Here is a 17,760-nt window from a genome sequence, read left to right as displayed (position 1 = left end):
GTTCTTCCTCACAGAAACACCAATCAGGAACTTCCAGGGCATAGCACATACCATGTAACCCAGAAAAGGATCAATATGAAGTGTGCATCAAGATAAAATGATGAATTAAAGGATGAGCAAAGCCGGAGCTCGTGGATCATAACCGCTTCTGCCCAAACTGCATGATTCCAGCATATGCATAGCATGCCTACATTACCACCCATTCAGTCAAGATATGCAATGCCGTGCCATCCACACTGGAGGTGATTGGAATCATTCCAGCCGCCATTTATTCAGTTCAGGACTTCCATAGTGTTGGCACTAGCTATGCCTTAGAACACAAGTTCATGGCCATTGAATTTATACAGTTCCAAAGCATTTCACAACCACTGAATTATCTTTTTGAGATGTAACCACTGTTGCAGGCAGATTGCATTCAAAAAACAGCTGACATCTAACCTGCCAGCCACCCTTTAATAAAATGAATTCATCAGTGTGATAGCGTACCTGATACTAAAGGAGATGGTTTTTTCTCCACAGGTACAGCATTCTTCTCTTGACCAGTTTCCACATCTGAAATATATTTAAATCATAATATGACATACATTGATTCTCATTTTATAAAATATTATCATGTTAATATTGAACTTTGAAGGGTATGGAAAAATTGGACAAAATTATATAAGGCAACAATTCATCAAAAGTAAGAGATGAAATACGAAACAACCATGTCGGCAGCATTTATTTTTGGTGTGTTCTCTTCCAGTTTCTTTCTACAGTTCATCAAATTTAGGAAGATTGACTGTGCTTCATAATCAGAACGAATTGATATGCAGAATGGGGAAGGATTTCCTGTGATGGGTTAGGCACCGCTGCCTCATGGCGCCAAGGACCCAAGTTTGATCCCAGCCTCGGGTCACAGTCCGTGCGGAGTTGGCACATTCGCCCCGCGTCTGTGTGGGCCTCATCCCCACAACCCAAAGATGTGCAGGACAGGTGGAATGGCCACGCTAAATTACCCCTTAAGTGGAAAAAAAAAGAATTGGGTTAATTTTTTAAAAAAATTTTTAATGGTTCTCCTGTAACGTGAACAGAAACTCTAAAAAAGCAGACAGTGGGTATTGTTAGCTGTTCATGTTTTTCTAGAAGTTTCAATGATCTTCAGCTAAAAAGCTCCTATAAGAGGTATGGAATACCACTGCAGGAATTCCAGGCAAAGGTCTTTAAACAGAACATGAAAAAATGTAAGTGTCAAAATATTAGCTGTAAATTTGGAAAATAATTGATCTGGGGTGAACAAAATGGCAGTTACAAGCATGGCAGGGACATTCAGCCTATGCCATATAACTGTGATGCCCATTGTATGACAATATTTTCACCGCACCAAAAATAATTTTATTTCCATAGAGCCATAGAATTCCTACAATGCAGAAGGAGGCCATTTGATCTATTGAGTCAGCACCGAGCCACTGAAAGAGCATCCTACCCAGGCTCACTCCCCGTAACACCACCTAACCTGCATATCTTTATACACTAAGCGGCTATTTATCACGGCCAATCCACCTAACCTACACTTCTTTGGACTGTGGGAGGAAACCCGAAAACTCAGAGGAAACCCAGGCAGACACGGGAAGAAAGTGCAAACTCCACACAGACAGTGACCAAGGCCGGAATTGACTCAGGTCCCTGGTGCTGTGAGGTAGCAGTCCTGATCACTGTGCCACCATGCCACCAAATGTACTAGGACAAGCAGAATAATAATAATCTTTATTCGTGTCACAAGTAGGCCAACAATAACAATGCAATTAAGTTACTGTGAAACACCTCCAGTCACCACACTCCGGCGCCTGTTCGAGAGCAAATAATAATCCAGGACAATATGGGAAGCATTTCTTTTGACTCCATCCATGGTGATCAAAGCAGGACCAGAAGATAACTTTGTCCCTGATGATTCTTTGCATCCCTATCCACCCCAGCTAGAAAAAAGGCTCAGGTAAAGCTAGGAGGTATTGAGTAAATTATCATCCTTCAGCTGAGATGGTGCCCTGTTTCAGAGATTTAATATTCTGAAAAAAGAATCACATCCTGACATATTTTTTCAAGATTCATTTACGGGATGTGAGCGCCTCTGGTGAGGCCAGCATTTATTTCCCATCCCTAATACCCTTCAGCAGGTGGTGGTGAGTTACCTTCTTGATCTGCTGCAGTCCTTCAGATGTTGGTACACCCACTATGTTGTCAGGGAGGAATTCCAGTCAAGGAGAGACAATATATTTCCAATCTAACCAATCTAATCTACATCTAGCCTGATACAACTTAAAATTGGGACCCGTTGATCTCCCAGTGCTATTTAATTAAAGAAAGACCAGGAGCAGGGTTCTCCGTCCAGCAACGCCAGATTGGCAAATTGCAATCAGCGGAGAATCAGGCGTCAACTGAAAATTGAGGTCGGCACTAGGTGCCTAACGGAACGCCATGCTCCGGTGCCTCGGTAGCAAATGAATGCGGTCCACTCAGCGCGAAACAGCATGAACATGTGAGAGTACCTTTAAGAAACGGGTGTTTATAACTGGGGGTGTATAAATATCTGTGGTGAGAATGCCTTTAAGAAATGGGTGTTTACCACTGCAGTGATGTCAGAGAGTGGGTGGAGCTGGGCTGTCTGTCAGCTTTTTGCTTTCGTTTTTGAGCAGGCTGCAGTGTGTGTTTTAGTTTCATTTTCAGAGCTGGATAGCTGCAGTCACAGCAAGAAGGTGTATGAACCTCTCTGTAATCTAAGGACTGTAAATCGATCCTGGTGATTTAAATTCATAACAGTAGTGGCGGAGAATTCCGGCTATGGCGGGGCGGGATTTACGAAGACCCCGGGCGATTCCCTGACCCTGCGGGGGTTCGGAGAATTCCGCCCCTGGTTTGACTCCGAACTCCATTATTTGCAGGGGTGAAGCGCAGGCATGTATTCCTGTGCCAACCAGGTCCAATAGGCTGCTCGGGGGCCCTGGCTTACGGTGCAGCCCCTATCCCCATAGGTTCCCCCTTCAGCATTCCCACCCCTGGCTGTTCACCCTGACACTTTGCCCTCTGCACCGCACCCCTGTAAACCCACGCCTACATCCCTGCTACCTGGGTACCTGTGGCTGACACTACTCATGCCAGGGAAATGCTCTGTGCCACCTTCCCCTGTCATGGGCCCTACCCTGTTGTGGGGGGCTTTCTTAGGTGGGCCATGTGGTACCTAACCAGCAGGGTGGCTCCAGGTGTGGGATGGAGGGGTAGGCACAGTGCGCCACTGACTGACTCCATGTGTGCGGGCAGGATACATGGGTGCGGTCAGCCAGTGGGGTGGGCACCTTTTGGGAATGTAACTGTGATGCACTATGGATCTTATGTGTGGTGTACCTGCTGCACCTACTTATCTGTGGACAGCAGGATGGATGGGGTTGGTGACAGCTAGTGGTCCTGTGGGGTGGGCTTGCTGATGTTGCCACTGGTGAGGCATCTGCCCTCAGAGGGGATGTTTTCCAGGTTGTGATGGTCACGGTGCATTTTTCCGTCAGTCGAGAGGTGCTCTGCAGCTCGCCAGCTGCCCCTACAGTCGCGCAACGCCTCGGTAGGTTGCACTGGGGTGTGCCAATACCTGATGGGCCATGGGCTGCAATGGGCCACACCAATTCCGTTGATAGGCTGGATGGGGTCTGTGGACTCCTTGGGGGTGGCCTGGGGGGGCGAAGACACCCATATGGCCAGTGGCGCTTTGCACATCTACGGGCCACAGTGGGCTGTCAGTGGGGGTACAGCCAGATGGTTGCCTTGCTGGCCACGGCATAGGCGGTCCGTGCTCAGAGGCTCCAATCCCGGGGAGGACACCCTGACCCCACGGCCCATCCCCTGGTTGTCCCCCCCCGGCACCCCAGCCATGGCAGACAACCCCCAGCCAGCGGCACAACTGTCAGCCCACCGTTGCGCTTTGGGGTCATTACCTACCTCCTCTCTCTTCCTGAGTAGCCATGGTGCCTGGTTCCAGATTTTAAATACCACAAGTGAACCGCCCCGTCATCACTTCTGCCTGGCGGAGGCCGAGCATCGTGTGAGGCTGGAGACTATCAAGTTGGGCCTAGTAATAAGATGTTAATGCATGCTGTACATTTTGCATGTGTTATGGGCCAGGGTTTAGAGAACCCCAAAGTGTGTCATGGAGTTCCCCTGACTCACAACTTTTAATAGATTGTGGTATGGGGAGCACACGACCCACTCTACAGGTGTGGTACAACAGAAATGGAAATGTCTTTTTTAAAGCAAAACAATGTTTATTCTGTGAACTCAAGTTAAACTTTTTTGAAACATACAGTGAACATCTTAGCAACCATTAATTCAAATACAACCCCCAAAGAATACAACACTAAGTCATGATTAAGCTGTCCTTTTAACATCCTTAAGAATTTAAAAAACCTTCAAAACAGAAACACATCAGGTTAAAGGGGCTTGGGGAAAATTGATGTACAGCATGCTTGCCTTCATCGGACAGGGTATTGAGTACAGGAGTTGGCAGGTCATGTTACAGTTGTATAGGACTTTGGTTCGGCCACATTTGGAATACTGCGTGCAGTTCTGGTCACCACATTACCAGAAGGATGTGGATGCTTTGGAGAGGGTGCAGAGGAGGTTCACCAGGATGTTGCCTGGTATGGAGGGTGCTAGCTATGAAGAAAGGTTGAGTAGATTAGGATTGTTTTCGTTGGAAAGACAGAGGTTGAGGGGGGACCTGATTGAGGTCTATAAAATTATGGGAGGTATGGACAGGGTGGGTAGCAACAAGCTTTTCCCAAGAGTGGGGGTGTCAGTTACAAGGGGTCACGATTTCAAGGTGAGAGGGGGAAATTTTAAGGGAGATGTGCGTGGAAAGTTTTTTACGCAGAGGGTGGTGGGTGCCTTTACGCTTTACCAGCGGAGGTGGTAGAGGCGGGCACGATAGCATCATTTAAGAGGCATCTAGACAGGTATATGAACGGGCGGGAACAGAGGGAAGTAGACCTTGGAAAATAGGAGACAGGTTTAGATAAAGGATCTGGATCGGCGCAGGCTGGGAGGGCCGAACGGCCTGTTCCTGTGCTGTAATTTCCTTTGTTCTTTGTTCTGCACTGTAGGGATGCTTTGATAAGTGGAGGTGACCTGCTGCATATCTCGCTCTGAGATGCATTATCAATTACGACGAGATGAGAATAGAATGTAATCGAGGCTTTATTAAACAGAGATGTGTGGCCTCCTACAGCAGCTGGCGAAATAGCTGCTGTTCGGAGAGCACACAGATGTAGGCAGAGCCAGAAGGCAGGGATCTACCCCCATATCTGTAGTACAGGGGTCTTACCGTAATACCAGTATATACAATATAATACAACAATGGTGACTACCACATTCACGCCCTGTTAAAAATGAGTCCAGCGGGAGGGTGGAAAAACTATTTACATACAGATTGGCTTCAAAATTACAGAGAAGGTTACAAATTTAGAATATGGCGTCTTGATCTGTCGTTGAGAGCGCCGCAGTGCTGGTGGAGACTCAGGCGTTGGCTTGGTCTTCGGTGACTCCGGGAGCATGTCGAAATCCTCTTCATCCCCGGGTTGGAGCAAGGGGAAGACGGATTGTCCTGGAGCGGGGGCTGTGGTGGGGCGCACCGGGGAAGGGAGGGTGGCACCAGAGCAGAGGGAGGGGTGTGGGGACCCAGCTGGTGCCAGGTCCCTGAGGGAGACTGTGTCTTGGCAGACATAGGGGTACGCTACGTAGGTGTACTGCAGGTTTGCGTGGAGTAGCTGTACCCTCTCAACCAACGGGTCCGCCTTGTGGAGCCGCACGTGTTTACGGAGGAGTACGAGTCCTGGAGCTGCCAGCCACATTTGGAGCGAAACCCCGGAGGTGGACATCCTGGCGAAGGCAAAGAGACATTCATGGGGGGTTTCGTTAGTCGCAGTGCACAGGAGCGACCGAATGGAGTGAAGGGCGTCGGAGAGGACCTCCTGCCAGCGGGAGGCCAGGAGAGTTCTGGACCGTAAGGCCAGCTGGACGGCCTTCCAGACCGTCCCATTCTCCCGCTCCACCTGGCCGTTTCCCCTGGGGTTGCAGCTGGTCGTCCTACTCGAGACAATGCCCCTGTTGAGCAGGTACTGGCGCAGCTCATCGCTCATAAATGAGGATCCCCGGTCGCTGTGGATGTAGGCGAGAAACCGAACAGAGCGAAGATGGCGTTGAGGGCTTTGATGACGGTGCCAGATGTCATGTCGGAGCATGGGACGGCGAATGGAAATCGGGATTACTCATCGACCACACTAAGAAAGTACGTGTTGCGGTCGGTGGAGGGAGGGGCCCTTTGAAGTCCATGCTGAGGCGTTCAAAGCGCCGGGTGGCCTTCACCAGGCGCGCACAGTCTGGCCGGTAGAAGTGCGGTTTACACTCCGCGCAGACCTGGCAGTCTCTGGTGATAGCCCTGACTTCCTCAATGGAGTAGGGCAGATTGCGGGCCTTAATGAAGTGGTAAAAGCGGGTGACTCCTGGGTGACAGAGATTATCGTGCAGGGTCCGGAGTCAGTCCACTTGTGCACTGGGCAGGGCATCGGGGGGCTCGTTGAGCTTACCGGGGCGATACAAAATCTCGTAATTGTAGGTGGAGAGCTCAATCCTCCACCTCAAGATCTTATCATTTTGATCTTACCCTGCTGGGTGTTGTTAAACATGAAGGTAACCGACCATTGGTCAGTGAGGAGAATGAATATCCTGCTGGACAGATAATGTCTCAAATGCCGCACAGCTTCAACGATCGCTTGGGCCTCCTTTTCGACGGAGGAGTGCCGAATTTCAGAGGCATGGAGGGTGCGGGAAAAGAATGCCACGGGCCTGCCTGCCTGGTTGAGGGTGGCGGCCAGAGCGACGTCTGATGCATCGCTCTCGACTTGGAAGGGGAACGTCTCGTCGACTGCGTGCATCACGGCCTTGGCGATATCGGCCTTGATACGGTTGAATGCCTGGTAAGCCTCGGCCGTCAGTGGGAAAACGGTAGATTGAATGAGTGGGCGGGCCTTGTCCGCATAGTTTGGGACCCACTGGGCGTAATACGAAAAGAACCCCAGGCACTGTTAGAGGGCCTTGGGGCAGTGGGGAGAGGGAGTTCCATGAGGGGGCGCATGCGGTCGGGGTCGGACCCTAGAACTCTGTATTGAACCACATAGCCGAGGATGGGTAATCGCAGTCCGTACCGGTCAACCATTCGGTCCATCTCCCGTTGGAAGACCGAGACACCGTTGGTAATGCCGAAAGGAACCCGAAGGAAATGGTAAAGGCGGCCGTCTGCTTAAAACGCGGTCCACCTTACGGATGGGGAGCTGGTGGTAGGCAGATTTCAGATCCACTGTCAAGAAGACCCGGTACAGTGCAATCTGATTGACCATATCAGATATGTGTGGGAAGGGATACGTGTCGATCTGCGTGTACCGGTTGATGGTCTGACTGTAGTCAACGACCATCTTGTTTTTCTCCCTGGTTTTCACCACTTCCACTTGGGCTCCCAGGGGCTGTTGCTGGCCTAGATGATACCTTCCTGCAGCAGCCGCTGGACCTCAGACCTGATAAAGGTCCTGTCCTGGGCGCTGTACCGTCTGCTCCTGGTGGCGGCAGGTTTTCAATCCAGGGTTAGGTTTGCAAAAAGAGAAGGCAGGTCGACCTTAAGTGTCGCGAAGTCGCAAACAGTAAAGAGTGGTCGGGGCCCGCCAAATTTCAGGGTTAGGCTCTGGAGGTTGCACTGGAAGTCCAGGCCGAGTAGCAAGGCAGCGCAGAGGTTGGGGAGGACATAGAGCCGGAAGCCACTGAACTCTACGCCCTGGACGGTGAGGGTGGCGATGCAGTACCCCCCGGATCGCCACGGAATGGGATCCGGAGGCCAGGGAGATTCTTTGGTTAGCGGGGTGTACCGCGAGGGAGCAGCGCCTTACCGTCTCGGGGTGGATGAAGCTCTCAGTGCTTCCGGAGTCCAGAAGGCAGGATATCTCGTGCCCGCCGACCTTCACCTTTGTCGAAGCGGTCGCGAGGTTGTGCGGTCAAGACTGGTCGACCGTGACCGAGGCGAGACGTGGCTGGTCGTTGGCGGTTGTAGGCGATGAGCGGCCCGATGAGGTACCGGATGGGCAGGGGTCCTGAGGCGGGTAAGATGGCGACGCCCACGGGCCTCATGTGTTGTGAGTGGAGCAAGATGGCGGCGCCCACCAACACGTGGTCTGAGGAGAGGAAGATGGCGGTGCCCACTGGCCGCACGTGGGGAGTGCAGGGAGAATAGCGGCGATTGAGCGGGCCTCGCACACTGCAGCATAATGTCCCTTCTTTTCACAGTCCTTGCAGAGCACACTCCTCGCCAGGCAGCGCTGCCGGGGCTGTTTTGTCTGTCCGCAGAAGTAGGATTTAGGTCCCCCGGGGTTGGTTGGCTGCCGCGCGGTGCAGGCGTGTGGTTGGCTGAGGGCGGTCACTGATGGGGTCCACGATGGGGTGGCCGCCAGCGGGGTCCATGATGCATTGTGGATAGCACAATTGCTTCACAGTTCCAGGGTCCCAGGTTCGATTCCGGCTTGGGTCTGTGTCTGTGCGGAGTCTGCACATCCTCCCCATGCGTGCGTGGGTTTCCTCCGGGTGATCCGGTTTCCTCCCACAGTCCAAAGATGTGCAGGTTAGGTGGACTGGCCATGATAAATTGCCCTTAATGTCCAGAATTGCCCTTAGTGTTGGGTGGGGTTACTGGGTTATGGGGATAGGGTGGAGATGTTGACCTTGGGTATGGTGCTCCTTCCAAGAGCCGTTCGTTACAGGCATAGGGTCTGACTACATCCGCCAGCGCCTCGTGGAAGGGACAATGCTTGACCTCCCGGCGACCAAGAAACCAGCGCTCTCGCTCACGGTCGCCTCACGCAATGTACGGGGTTATGCCCCCGACCGCACAGCCCACCACCCCCCCCCCCAACTATTTCATAGAATTTACAGTGCAGAAGGAGGCCGTTCGGCCCATCGAGTCTGCACCTTTGAATTGTACACTGAGCAGAATTAGAGGACATCATTGAAACTTTGTGCCATGAGCACCCATACCACCATGAGCTCCTTCAAATGGACCAGCAAAATCGATGTGGATGTGCTGCCAAGGGTTTTCCAGCCATTTCCCTGGATGGAGTGGTGCCAATTAATGATGAACAAGATTTTACCTTGGTTTCAACATCTTGGTCTGGGGTAGGCCACCAAAAGTAGCTTCTTGAGATCACTTACATGCACAGCGTTCCACAGTATCCAGAATAAACTTGGTCTAACACAGGTTTCTTCAATGTTGATGGAATAATAACTAGCATGCCCCAAAGTAAACTTCCTGAAGGGACTGATAACTCCATCCTCCTAGAAATGCAAGGATGACGGCAGGTGAAATTTGGAAGTTCGGTGAAGAGTTGGCATGCACCACAAGGTACATGACTTTGGACAATGTTGGGCCCACTTTGTTCTTTGTTCACTCAAGTGGCTTTCTTGATTTGGATTGAAATGATGGATGAGTTCTCTATGTATGTGTGGTAGTCACCACTGTTGTATTATATTGTATATACTGCACTGCAGACAAGGGTATTACGGTAAGGCCCATGTACTACGGGTACGGGGGTAGATCCCTGCCTGCTGGCTCCGCCCAGTAGGCGGAGTATAAATGTGTGTGCTCTCCGAACTGCAGCCATTTCGGCAGCAGCTGTAGGAGGCCACACATCTCTGTAATAAAGCCTTGATTACTCTCTACTCTTGTCTCGTCGTAATTGATAGTGCATCAGCATGAATAATAGATTATGTCATTCTGACCAGTGTCCACACTGCTGAATGGTAGGGGCAGCTTTGAGAAACAATTTGCATTTCTCTACAAAGTAGATTTTTGTTATTTGGTGTCACATGTCTCGAGCACTCAACACCAATGTCCAGTGGTGCCTGTGTTTGGAGTTACAGTCATGGGGTTTTACAGCACAAAGAGAGGCCTTTTTGCCCTGTGCCAGCCATCAAGCACAAATGTCTTCTAATCCCATTTTCCAGCACTTGGTCGTACCCTTGAATGCTATACTGTTTCATGTGCTCATCTAAATGCTTCTTAAATGGTGTGAGTGTTCCCGCCTCTACAACCCTTTCAAATAGTGAGTTCTAGGAAAAGTTCAGCAGCATAGTGAAGCATCTACCATGAGTGTCCTGCAGACAGCATTGCAGTGAAGCAGAGTGTGAAGAGTGTCCTACAGTCAGCATGTAGTGCAGCCGTCTGTGAACCTGCTGATTGGTAAGTAGGAATTTTTTAGATTTAGATTTAGAATGACGAGTATCTATTCTACTGTTTGATAGTACAGTAAAAAAATAGGTAAGCTCTGTTACAGAGTAAGGATTTGGAGTCGAAGAAGGTCCCGAGTGTTATCAATATTCTCAAACTTGGAAGATTAGAGGCAAAAGGTGTAAATTGCATTATTCTGTTGGAAGCCTAACTGGTGTGTGTGTCATCTCAGCCCAGCTGAGCTCAAATAACAGAGAAGCTTAAACACAATCTCAGTAAGGTTTGCGCACGTGAAGTGGGAAACAGTCTGAGTGACACAGCCAGAGTGGGAGTTAAACTTGGTAATTTGGAGCAGTGCGGTAATTTGGTGCAGAGCAGGAGGTGCATTTTCCCTTTTTGTTTTGTTTTTTTCTTCTTGCTTTGTAACTATTAATCTGCAGGGAGAGGTCCAGAGAGCATCCTGGGAAGGTAAATGATATAAAGACCTACCTCGGGTATCTGCAGCAATAAGTGAAGTTAAGACTTTGATAAATTTTCGTAAATAATTTAATTGGTGATAGAAATGTCAGTCAGTGAGGTTAAGCTCTGCACTTGGGAGATGTGGGAGATCCTTGATGCTTCCAGAGTCTCGGGCAAATACATCTGCACAAAGTGCACCCAATTGCAGCTCCTCACAGACCGCAATGTTTAGGTTGGAGCAGTAATGAAGAGCATGAGGGTGGCTGAAAGCATTATAGACAGGAGTTTTAGTGATGTGGTGACATCCAAGGTGCAGGCAGATAGATGTGTGATCGCTAGAAGGGGCAGGAAGTCAGTGCAGGAAACCCTGTGGTTGTCCCCCTCTCTAGCATCAACTCCTTCCCGTGGTAATGAATTCCACAGGCTCACCACTCTTTGTGTGAAGAAATGTCTCCTTATCTCTGTCCGAAATGGTTCACCCTGAATCATCAGGCTGTGATCCCTGGTCCTGGACACACCCATCATTGGTAACATCTTCCCTGCATCTACCCTGTCTAGTCCTGTTAGAATTGTATACGTTTCTATGAGATCCCCCCCTCATTCTTCTGAACTCCAGCGAGAACAATCCCAATCTAGTAAATCTCTCCTCATATGACAGTTCCACAATCCCTGGCATCAGTCTGGTGAACCTTCGCTGCACTCCCTCGAGAGCAAGAACATCCTCCCTCAGAGAAGGAGATCAAAACTGCACACAATACAGGTATACCGCTTTGGATACTGTTGGGGGGGATGGTCAGGTGGAAACAACAACAGCAGCCAGAGCAGTGGCACCATGGCTGGCTCTGTTAAGCACGGAGGGACAAAGAGCACTTGATCAATAATTATGAGGGACTCTATAGTTAGGGGTACATATAGGCGCTTCTGTGACATGGAAGGCACTCCAGGATGGTATGTTGCCTCTCAGGTGCCAGGGTCCAGGATGTCTCTGAAGGGAGAGGGTGAACAGCCAGAAGTCATGGTACATATTGGTACTAACAACATAGGTAGGATGAGTGACGAGGTCCTGCAGCAGCAGTTTAGGGAGTTAGGTAGAAAGTTAAAAGGGAGAACCTCAAGGGTTGTAATCTCAGGATTATTCCCTGTGCCACGTGCCAGTGAGGCTAGAAATAGGAAGATAGTACAGCTCAACACATGGCTAAACAGCTTGTGTAGGAGAGAGGGTTTCAGATATCTGGACCATTGGGATCTGCACAAGGTGAGACCTGCACAAGAAGGATGGGTTGCATCTAAATTGGAGGGGCATAAGTGTTCTGGCCGGGAGGTTTGCTGGTGTCACACAGGAGGATTTAAACTAGTTTGACAGGGGGATGGGAACCAAAGAAAATGTGAATTAACTGAAGGGGAACTAGAGAGTAGGGTGAGTAAGACTCAGGAGAAGAGCAGACAGGGTGTGGTTGCTGATCGAAGACGTTCTGGTGGACTGAAATGCATTTACTTCAATGCGAGAAGTGTAACAGGTAAAGCAGATGCTCTTAGAGCTTGGATTAGTATTTGGAACCATGATGTTGTTGCCCTTACTTAGTTAAGGGAAAGACAGGATTTGCAGCTTAACGTTCCAGGATACAGATGTTTCAGGTGGGAAAGAGGGGGGTGTAAAAGGGGTAGGGGAGTTGCACTATTAATTAAGGAGAATGCAAGGCAATATAGGTAGAGCTCAGGGTTAGGAAGGGTGCAGTCACAATGTTGGGGGTTTACTATAGGCCTCCCAACAGCCAGCAGGAAATAGAGGAACGGATAAGTAGGCAGATTTTGGCAAGGTGTAAAAGTAACAGGGTTGTTGTGGTGGGTGATTTTAACTTCCCCTATATTGACTGGGACTCACTTCGAGCTAGAGGCTTGCATCGTACATAATTTGTGAGGAGTATCCAGGAGGACTCTTTAAAACAGTATGTAGATAGTCCAACTAGGGCACTGGACCTGGTATTGGAAAATGAGCAGGGCCAGGTGGTCAACGTTTCAGTAGGAGAGCAGTTCTGGAACGTTGACCACAATTCAGTAAGCCTTAAAGTACTGGATAAAGATAAGTATAGTCCTCAGGCAAACGTGCTAAATTGGGGGAAGTCTAATTACAACAATAATAGGCAGGAACTGAAGAATATAGAATGGGGATAGATGTTTGAGAACAAATCCACATCTGGCATGTGGGAGGCTTTTAACTGTAAGTTGAGAAGAATTCAGAACCGGCACGTTCCTGTAAGGATAGGAAGTTTTGGGAACCTTGGATAACAAGAGATGTTGTGAGTCTAGTTAGAAAGAAAAAGGAAATATTTGTCAAGGCTAGGAGGCTGGGAACACACAAAGCAAGTGTGGAATACGAAAGTAGAAAGAAACTAAGGCAAGGAATCAGGAGGGCTCAAAGGGGTCACAAAACGCCATTGGCCAGCAGGATTAAGGAGAATCCCAAGGCTTTTTATACATAAGTAAAGAGAACCAGAGTAACCAGGAGAGGGTTGACCTACACAAGGGGAGTGAATCTATGCGTGGAGCCAGAGGAAATGGGCGAGGCATTAAATGAGTACTTTGCGTCAGTATTCACCAAAGAGAAGGACTTGGTGGATGATGAGTCTGAGGAAGGGTGTGTAGATAGTTTGGGTCATGTTGAGAATTAAAAGGAAGAGGTATTGGGGTTTTGAAAAACATTAAAGTAGACAAATCCCCTGAGCCTGGTGGGATATTCCCCAGAAAACTGAGAGTCAAGGGAGGAAATTGCTTTAAGTAATAGCTCTAAGTGAGTCCCAGTAAATATAGGGGACCTTGAGAGAAATCTTTGTATCCACACCAGCTACAGGGGAGATCCCAGTGGATTGGAGAATAGCCAATGTCGTTCCTTTGTTTAAGAAAGGTAGCAAGGATAATCCATGAAATTACAAGCCGGTGAGCCTTATGTCAGTGGTAAGGAAATTATTGGTGAGGAGTCTTCGAGACAGGACTTACTCCCACTTGGAAATAAGTGGACGTATTAGCGAGAGGCATCATGGTTTTGTGAAGAGGAGATCATGCCTCACTAACTTGATTGAGTTTTTTGAGGAAGCGATTGATGAGGGTAAGGCAGTGGATGTTGTCTACATGGATTTCAGAAAGGCCTTTGACAAGGTCACTCATGGCAGACTGGTACAGAAGGTGAAGTCACACAAGATCAGAGGTGAGCGAGCAAGATGGATACAGAACAGGTCATAGAAGACAGAGGGTAGCAGTGGAGGGTGCGTTTCTGAATGGAGGGCTGTGACTAGTGGTGTTCTCAGGGATCGGTGCTGGGACTTTTGCTGCTTTTAATATATAAATGATTTGTAGGAAAATGTAACTGGTTTGATTGGGAAGTTTGCGGATGGCACAAAGGCTGGGAGAATTGCAAGTAGTGATGAGGACCGTCATGAGATACAGTAGGATATAGATCGGTTAGAGACAGGCAGAGATGGCAGATGGAGTTTAATCCGGACAAATGTCAGTTCATGCATTTTGGAAGGTCTAATTCAGATGGGAAATATACAGTAAAAGGCAGAACCCTTAAGAGCATTGATAGGCAGAGGAATCTGAGTGTACAGGTACACAGGTCACTGAAAGTGGCAACGCAGGTGAGGAAGGTAGTCAAGAAGGCATACGGCATGCCTTCACCGGCCGGGGCATTGAGTTAAAAAATTTGCAAGTCATGTTGCAGCTTTATAGAACCTTAGTTTGGCCGCCCTTGGAAGATAGTGCTCAATTCAGGTCGCTACACTATCAGAAGGATGTGGAGGCTTTGGAGAGGGTACAGAATTACCAAATTACCAACATGTTGCCTGGTATGGAGGGCATTAGCTATGAGGAGAAGTTGGAGAAACTTGGTTTGTTCTCCTGGAACGACGGAGGTTGAGGGGCGACCTGATAGATGTCTACAAAATTATGAGGGGCATGGATAGAGACGATACTCAGAAACCAGGGTGTTACTAGGTTTAAGGTGATGGGGGCAAGATTTAAAGGAGATGTACTAGGCAAATTTTTTATACGGAGGGCGGAGGGAGCCTGAAACTCACTGCCAGGAGAGGTAGTGGAAGCAGATACGATAGTGACTTTTAAGGGGCATCTTGACAAGTACATGAATAGGATGGGAATGGAGGTCCTTGGAAGGGTAGGGGGTTTTAGTTCAGATTGGCAGCATGGTCGGTGCAGGCTTGTAGGGCCGAAGGGACTGTTCCTGCGCTGTAATTTTCTTTGTTCTTTGTTCGTGTGGGGTGTAATCTAAAGGCAAGTCATGGCAGGGCAGCTTTACACTTATAATGCTCCTCATGTGCTATGTGGGAAACTAGGGACACTTCCTGTGTCCAGGATAAACATGTATGCAGGATGTGACTCCAGCTGCAGCTACTGAAATTCTATGTTTCAGAGCTGGAGCAATGAGTGGAGCCACACTGGAGCATCTGTGAGGCTGAGATTTCCGCTTCACAGAAGCATGCCAAAGAAGCGGTCTCAGCCTCAACCTCGAGAAGACTCAATTCATTTACCAAACTGCACCAGCACAAGATCTGGTCTCTCCTGCCATCAAGATCATTGGAAAAACCCTACCAAACATGAAACATTTCCCATACCTGAGGAGCCACCTCTCTTCTCAGACTGACATCGATACAGAGATCCAACATTGTATCTAATCCATAAGTGTCTCCTTCGGACGCCTAAGGACAGGGGTCTTTGATAACTGCACCGGTGCTGACACCAAGATCCTCACGTACAAAGTGGTGGTTCTCCCAACTCTTCTATTTGGGTCAGAACCTGGACTACGTACGGGCGCCACCTCAAAGCGCTGAAGAAGTACCATCAATGCTGTCTGAAGCAGATTCTCTGCTTCAGCTGAGAGAACAAGCATATTAACATCAGTGTCCTTGAAGGAGCCAAGTCCACCACGCGAGGCCATGATCATCCAAAGCAAACTCTGCTGGGCCGGCCATGTGTTCCGGATGTTAGAGTCCCGACTGCCAAAGCAAATCTGCTTTGCCCAGCTCGAGGAAGGCTTCAAACGAGAAGACAAAGGAAGTGCTTCAAAGACACCATGAAGGCTTACCTCAAGAAATGTACATAGACATCAACACCTCCGAGACCCTTGTTCAGAAGAGACCTACTTGCAGGAACGTGCTGAAGACCCCTGGTGGTAAAAGAAGGCCTGGAAAATGAGCCAAGAAAGGAATACCAGTGATGAGTCCAAGGACCAATCCCACTTCCCTGAAACACCTGCTAAGTGTGTGGTCGAAGATGTGGCTCCAGGAACGGTCTCATCAGCCATGAAAGAACCCATAAGAACCCATGACCAGTAACATGGATTTTCTTAGGTGGACAATCATACTTGTTAGCGAGTGATCGCCAAAGAAGGAGATTAGATATCTATGTTTCAGAGCTGGAACATCTGTGAGATGGAGATTTTTGTAGACAGCACATTTAGAGAGGTGGTCACACCAAAGATTAAGTCGGCACAGACAGAAATCAATGGGTACCTACCAGGTGGAGTAGAGGTAGACAGATAGTCCTCTAAAACGGATATTATGTGTTTCTCAACTATGCAGATAGGGAGGGAATAGGGACCAGGGCTATAGTGAGAGGGTATTCAATTTTAAGGGGAACAGATGGGCATTCCTGTGACCACAAAAGTGATTCCAGGATGGTATGTTGTCTCCCTGGTGTGAGGCTCCAGGATGTCACAGATTGGGTGCAGAACATTTTGGAGGGGAAGGGCGTGTTACACATTTGTAGCAATGGCATAAGTAAAAAAAGTTATGAGGTCCTGAAAGCTGAGAGATATGTGATAAAGTAAGAAGCAGGATGTCCAAGGTAGTAATCTCAAGATTACTCCCAGTGAGAACAGAAATAGGATGTAGGATTAATATGTGGCAAGAAAGGATGTGTAGAGGATGGGTTTCAGTTCCTGAGCCATTGGGACGGGTTCTGGGGAAGGTAGGACCTGGACAAAGTGGGTGGGTTACACCCCAACAGGATTGAGACCAATATACTTGCAGGGGTGTTTGCCTGTGCTGTTAACAATGCATTAAACTAGTATGGCAGGGGGTAGGGTTACCTGAGCAGGGTGTTAGAGGAGGTGGGAACTGGTTTCGAAACAAAAGGCAGAAAAAGTGAAAGCAAGGGAATAAAATGCAAAAAACAAACAGTAGCTGTCTTGTCCCCGGTGACCAGTTCAGTGCAAGGAAAAGAGGTCAATAAACAAAATTAAGAGTTCTGTATCTTAATGTAGCATTACAAAAAGATTAATGAACTGATGACATAAATAGCGTTAAATGGGTATTAACTGATCGCCATTACTGAGACATGGAACGCGACCTTGAGCTCGCACTCGCCGTCCGCGGGATTGGAGGTGAGGGTGGAAAATCTTGTGAGAATCGGAAAATGTGATTCTGGCTGAATAGATTGCGTTTTCCAATTTTCCCCAACATTCTCGGTGACGTCAAGAAATGTACACCTACAAAAGTTGTATATTGGTAATACTGATAGAATCACAACGCCACTTGATCCCCTCTCACTAAATTTTCAAATCTTGCTAAGGTGATGTCACATCGGCAAGCTTTACAACACCTTTGGCCAGAGGTGAGGCAGTCAAGGGATCCGTCCTATAGAGGTAAGTATAGCCATGTGCGGTGGGGAAGGGATAGAGAGACATACTACCCCAGAAAATGTTGGCACTGCATGGTTGGCACGGTGCCAACCTGAGCAGGGGGCTGTGGGCCCTAGTGTGGGCCCTAGTGGCAGCCCATGGGGAGAGGGGGGGATCGATGTGTTGTGCGGGATGAGTGTTAAGTACCAGTGTTAGGTGGAGGTGAGGTTTCAAAAATGCAGAGGATTCTTGGGGTGGAGGAGTGGATTGGATTTCCCAGGATTGTGGGAGTCAGTGTGGGTGCCCCAGTGCCTCCATGCTGGGGACTATTATGCTACAATGCTGATTGGGATGCCCTTTAAAAATAGCACCCAATCTGTTTGGGGCAGGT

The 17,760-nt window shown here is 48.8% G+C and overlaps 1 protein-coding gene across 1 annotated transcript in view; it reads right to left on the bottom strand.

Annotated features, from left to right (window-relative positions):
* Positions 1 to 469: 469 nt before the first annotated feature.
* LOC119978323 overlaps positions 470 to 17,760 on the bottom strand; it is a 492,194-nt gene continuing 474,903 nt past the window's right edge. The window contains exon 19 of the mRNA XM_038819870.1: positions 470 to 552. Coding sequence (XP_038675798.1) covers positions 470 to 552 — 83 coding nt within the window. The remainder of the gene's footprint in view (positions 553 to 17,760) is intronic.

Source organism: Scyliorhinus canicula, chromosome 1 (genome assembly GCF_902713615.1).
Source record: "Scyliorhinus canicula chromosome 1, sScyCan1.1, whole genome shotgun sequence".
Taxonomy (NCBI): Eukaryota; Metazoa; Chordata; class Chondrichthyes; order Carcharhiniformes; family Scyliorhinidae; genus Scyliorhinus; species Scyliorhinus canicula.
Note: the sequence above shows the minus strand (reverse complement) of the source record. Positions and strands in the feature narration are given on the sequence as shown.